Here is a 6,173-nt window from a genome sequence, read left to right on the forward strand (position 1 = left end):
TACATCGATTGGTTCTCTGTATTTTTTCGATACTGTTATATTTACCTTAATTTTAATTGCATGATTGCTTATTTTTTTCAATAAGTAATCATGCAATTTCATATCTAACATATCTTACAGCATGCTTAAATAGCCATGATAACAAAATATACAATCAAACGTGCCTTTTTTTTAACACCCAGAATGCATCGCGTGCAGAATTCCCAAAAATAAACAAACATTACGATTCTTGCGTCAGCTCACGGTTAGGGAAGAAGACTTAAAACTACGATGTTTGTCAAAGTAGGGTTTGGGCCGCTGGCCCAAACCCTCAAGGACCCGTGTGGTAATTTTCTAACAAACAACACATCGACAAAAAAATGGTTTTTGAAAGGAAAGCTATTTTTGGAAAAAATAATCAAGAGAAGAGTTCAAGATGGAAAGCTCATTCAAAACGCAGTCGAAATCAACAAGAATGCCTTGGTCCCAGCAAGTAAATCGCCATCAACAATCAGCAGATTTGCAAGTCGATATGCAGTTGCAACTGTCGCACGTGAACTTAGAAATCGTGCTGGTATGAACCATTTCTTCTTCATTACTTGATAAAATTTAATAATTTGTAAAAAAAAAAAAAAAAAAAAAAGAATTCTGAATATTTTAACTATGTATTAGAACCATTTTAACAAGAGCTTGGACTTTGGATAGTTGTGTTAAGCAGCAAAGTTACGTTGACCAGTCTATTTCATTGCTATAGACCAATCCACACTTTACAAAAGTTATGTCCCTTGGCCGCCATCTTTGGGGAAAAACCCATATATTTCTCACAGTAGCCTTTGTAGTTTGGAGGGTAGCAACTTTGTCATTTGACATTAGAAATCTGTTTCCGCTGTGAATTTTATTGCCCCAAGTTGGGGCAACCCACACATCGAAGGACTAAATTAAATTCCATGAGATTTCTTCACAGGACGCCCAAATATTTGGTTGCATAAAGAAGGGAAAAGTTGTTTTTTCCCTTTTGACCTTTGGGTTGACCTCGCAAAGGGAACAACTTTTGTAAAGTGTGGATTGGACTAAGGCACTCAGATATGGCTCTTTGAAATCAACAAAATTTGTCTGGCTTTTGAGCTAAGACTACACAATCGGTGTAAATTTCGCTTGAACCAGCGTCATTTTTAACTTGTTTTGACCCAAGAAATAGATAATAACGCCCTACTGAAATTCCAAGGTCTTGTCAAAATGGTTTTAAAACCCACAATGATTTAGAATTCTTCATTTTTCTATCAACAGCTTTGGAATTTTCACGAAATAGACGACCAATCTTCTCGTTTGTTGCTGTGATGTTGTCATCTGCTGCTGCAGAGGAAGACGATGAAGTGTCTGGCACAATTCGAAATGCTTATGCCATGAAAGTGAAACAAACATTTATCAATAGTTACAACTTTTCTGCTGCAACTTTCTCTGATTTCCAAATTGGACAGATGATTGGCCAGGGTTGCAACTCTGCTGTTTATGAGGCTAAACTAATTTCAAATGAAGTAGAAAACATGCATGAAACAAATGTAGACTTGCATTCTCCAACAGAAAAGCTTTCAGATGTGGATTCAAACGAAAGTTTTGAAGTTATAATGGAGTCAGATTACGATGTTGAATCAGAATTTAGCAACAACATACTGACTACAAGTGATGTCCAAGCTGAATCTGCAGATCTACCATTTTTCCAAAATCAAGAGAAATATGATCTGGCTATCAAAATGATGTTCAATTATGATTTTGAATCCAATGCAGACACGATTTTCCAAGGAATGATAAAGGAAATAACACCTGCAAGATTATCCCCTGAAATGGAAGAAGAGTCCTTGTGGTTGGTAAAACATCGTGTAAAACTTAAAACTTTACCACCGCATTCAAATATTGTGGACATGCAAGGCATCTTTGTTGATCATGTTCCAAAAATCGACAACGATGAGCACAGATACCCAGCTGCCCTTCCAACCAGATTAAATCCAGAGAATGGACTTGGGAGAAATAAGACTTTGTTTTTGGTGATGAAGAAGTATGATATGACATTGAAGAGTTTTGTCTCTGAAACTGATGTAAATCTGAATACAAGATGCTCTCTTGTATCTCAGTTGATGGAAGGCATTGCTCACATGGCTGAACATGGAGTGGCACACAGAGACTTGAAAAGTGATAACATTTTGGTTGATTTGTCCAATGGAGAACCAAAGCTGGTAATAAGTGATTTTGGTTGTTGCTTAGCCGAACCCGAATATGGACTGATAATTCCATACAACACAAGCAATGTTGACAAAGGCGGAAATGCTGCACTGATGCCTCCTGAAATTGCTCTAGCTGAGCCTGGACGAAATGCATGGCTAGATTATAGAAAGTCAGATATTTGGACTGCTGGAACCTTGGTGTATGAAATATTTGGAGAGGAAAATCCCTTCTACAAAGGCCCTTTGAATAGCAGAACCTATGATGAAAAGGACCTTTCACCTCTTCCTAGTCGAGTTCCATATGCTTTACAAAAGTTGACAAAGCTGTTACTGAAAAAGGATCCTTCATCTAGACCTAACCCAAGAGTTGCAGCAGATATTGCACTAATGGTTACTTTATTTCCAAAGTGGATAGATACTTGTGAAGAATGTCCATCAGCAGAGATGATTAGAAAGAGCATTGTTTTACTAGCTGCATCCAACTTGCTCCAACCAAATGCCAAGAAAGATAACTCTTTGGCAAGTTTTCTTCAGAGAGTTGAGATTTCTTCCCTTTCGAAGTCGCTTGCTTTGTTTCGAAATAATTGATATGGACTGAGGATTTACAATCCAAATAACTTTCAACCATTAAAGAAAATTTTATAAAGACTGAAGTGCTTATAAAAATTGTTATAAAAAGATAATAAAATTGTTTTTCCGTTATTACTGTACTGATACACTGTACTTCATGCTAATTTAAGGTGGTATGGGACACTTCCATGTTGTGACATATTGTTTATCGAAATAATTAAAACATTAAAATGAAGTGTAATTATATAAGTAGTTTTTTTTCCATTATTGTTGCATAACAGTGTAGCACAGTGGGTTAGAGGGTTGAATACGAATCTGTAGATCATGAGTAAAACAAATCCCACTGGGGATTGTACAATTTTTACCTCTCCAAATATTTTTAAAAGCTATTTTTGGTTAAATATTGTAAAATTTTGAAATTCTAGACTGGTGAAAGTATTTAATTTATAATGTACTTGATGTATAGATGTCCCATACTACCTTAAATAAGTGACAAGAATTTTATTATCATGCATATATTTATCTCCAATTATGATTGCAACCTACCTTGAGGTAATGATTTGAACTTCAATCTATACTATCTGAGTATGCTTCCATATAATTGATATAAACCCCAAAATGCTTTCTTTTTTTTGGTGGGTTCTGCCGCATTTGCATTATTATTCATTGAGACTTATTTTGCTCAGTCGTGGGGAACATAAGTTGATAATGGGCCTTGACCCTTTTTGTAAATATGGCACAGGGTCTTGAAAGAAAAAGAAAGATGGTGAGTTTGGTGACTTAAGATTAAGCAAGAGATTGGGTTTTGAGTTACAATATCATCCTTTGAATAAAGGGGCATTTTTCATATGTACGTGTATTTTATTACACGAAATACTCATACCTCATTTGATGACCAGTCTTAGTACCAAACACTCTTTTCTTATATTAGGTCGACAATCTTCCCTCTCAGGTGTATTTAAAAGATTATAAAAAAGAATTAATGGTAGAATTAGATGTTTAGGTTCATCAAGCATTGAATTTTAAAGATTTGAATGGCAAACTTAATGAATTACAGGCACGTAGCATCGTTTTTGAAAGCTGGGGGGGGGGGGGGGCAGACTCATCCAAAAAATCTTGACAAGCCAAAAAAACCCCAAACCCTATTTCCAAAATCCTGATGAAAATCCTAATCCGGGGTGTGTGTGTGTGTGGGGGGGGGGGGGGGGGGGTATTCCTTTAACAAAAGTGGTGGGGGGGGGGGGGGGGGGGGCGGGGGCAACTCCATGCTAATTCAAGTTTTTGTATGTAAATTTTAAAAAAATCTTCCCTGTGCAAAAAAGTCGGTACGAAGCGGCAAAAAACCCCCCAAAAAACACCATTAAGTTAAGCTCCACATCAGAAGATATGATACTAGTAGTTAAAAAAAATGCAAGGTCGAAAGCAAACACCAAGCTACCCCCCCCCCCCCCCCACCCAATCATAAAGAGCGGTCTATAAATAAAACGTTCTTCATTTGTCAAACCATACTCCTTATTACATTTCGAGTTATGTAAGAGACCTTCTTCTGTCCAATGATTGAGTATTTAATTGTAAATGTACACGTGTGACGTATCGTCATTTTGTATCGCACGTGTGTCTGTTCTGAGTATTAATTATCTATTAATTTTATATACCAGCATCTGTTACCCCAATGTCTAAACACTTTGACTTAGTCAGTGTTCGTGATCTATGTATAGCTATCGTTACGAAAATACAACGTCATTATTATCTAATGAATCTTTATACAAGTCTAACTTGTTAACTAAAGTCTATTATCTTGGCTTCAAGAATCAGTGTCATACGTCACAGAGGCGGATCCAGCAATTTGAAAAGGGGGGGGGGGGTTCCATATGATGAAAACCAATATGTGCAAAATTCATCATTTGTCAACAAACAAGGAATTTTTGAACGTTTTCCGTGCTTATACAACTGCATTTAATAAACCTTTATCTCATCACTATTTATTTCAAATGTATTTCAACAGCAGAGTGCACTGCATTATTGAGCGTTTTGCCGTTTTGGTTTAGGTAATGAAGATTTGCATAATATCTAACCTCAAGAAACTCAAGTCTCCAGCAATGAGAAAGTGCGTCTATGATTGATAGAAAAGAAACACTAACTTAAGAAACAAAAAATAACTCAGGCTAATTACAACAAACTATTATAAAAATGGATATGTTGGTATTTTTTTTTTTTTATATCTTTGATGTTTTTAAATTCTGAACTATTTATCGATTTTGATTTTTAAAATAAAGGTCTAGATGATAGGATATGACAAAAGAATGGGAATAATTTATCTGCTGAATAAATGGTACGTGTGTAATACAATGGTAAAAGCAATTGTCGTCCCAGGGAACTTGATGTGACCTCTGTAATGGGTGCGCTACATCATCTGGCACTAGTACAAATGCGATCATATTTAGAAAAGTTTTGAAAAGTTGGGCATTTTCATATAAACCCTTTACACGGTATTTTTGTAACAGAATTTCTGATTCTTGGAAACAAAAAAAAAAAAAAAAAACTTTCTTTTGTGTTTCATGTGGGGATGAAGGTATCTAGCATTCCAGAAAAATAGCATAACCCGCATAAGCGGGTCATGTAATTTTCTTTGTATTTTTCGTATAAAACGAAGTAAAACTCATTTATTATAATTACTTTAGTTAATTAACTAAACAATACATTTGAAATCGGCTTTTTAAAGCAAAACGAATGCGTGTACTCGTACTTGAACGTCGTTTTACTCGATGGCTTGACAGTTCAAAACTGTATATGAACTATAATCAATTTTTTTTTTAAGAAATAGAGTAGAAATTACATTGTGGATGTTATTATAAATCTGTGTTTTTAGCGATACTGCTTAATTTTATGTATTTTTTTGCTTTAATTTTCCACATGTTTACTCAGTGTAGTAAACACCAGATGCTGAAGGGTTTATTCCCACTTAGCCAACATTCTGAAATTCTCAATTCCCACTTAGCCAACATTTTGATTTTTCACACCTGAGTGATCAGGAGGCTATAGTCTGTTTTCACATGTTAATGTATTTGTTATCAATTACCTGAGAATAATTTGTTGAAACCAAATTAAAAAAAAGCATTTAATTTTGCCTATAACATGATAATCAGAATAAATAAATAAAAATCAACACATTTATTTTTGAATATAGATAAGCAATTTTCTGCAAAATCATTGCACTAAACATTTTATATGTTGAAACCAATATGGGCACTTGCATGATTAAAAGGTTTATGTAAATAATTTTATAAACTGTTTAAATATTAGATGTATATAATATATATACATATAAGATTGATCAGCCGTTTTTAAAGAATAGACTAGAAACATGTGTTACTATGTTGTAATATAATGTTATATTTAATAAGA

At 34.7% G+C, this 6,173-nt stretch overlaps 1 protein-coding gene across 1 annotated transcript; it reads left to right on the top strand.

The window, feature by feature from the left end:
• Window positions 1-187: 187 nt before the first annotated feature.
• LOC105320604 (serine/threonine-protein kinase Pink1, mitochondrial) lies at window positions 188-2,900 on the top strand. Its single transcript, XM_011418605.4, has 2 exons — window positions 188-553; window positions 1,267-2,900. Exons 1-2 carry the CDS (start codon window positions 271-273, stop codon window positions 2,784-2,786), a joined length of 1,803 nt encoding a protein of 600 aa, XP_011416907.3. The 5' UTR covers window positions 188-270; the 3' UTR covers window positions 2,787-2,900.
• Window positions 2,901-6,173: the final 3,273 nt, after the last annotated feature.

The sequence above is a fragment of the Magallana gigas genome, chromosome 3, assembly GCF_963853765.1.
Source record: "Magallana gigas chromosome 3, xbMagGiga1.1, whole genome shotgun sequence".
In the NCBI taxonomy this organism is placed as follows: domain Eukaryota; kingdom Metazoa; phylum Mollusca; class Bivalvia; order Ostreida; family Ostreidae; genus Magallana; species Magallana gigas.

Bases quoted from the DNA above. Each gene is read 5' to 3' on its own strand.
- LOC105320604 (XM_011418605.4), top strand. From the start codon at position 271: ATGTTTGTCAAAGTAGGGTTTGGGCCGCTGGCCCAAACCCTCAAGGAC. The intron at 554-1,266 runs GTATGAACCATT...TTCTATCAACAG, and splicing joins TGAACTTAGAAATCGTGCTG to CTTTGGAATTTTCACGAAAT.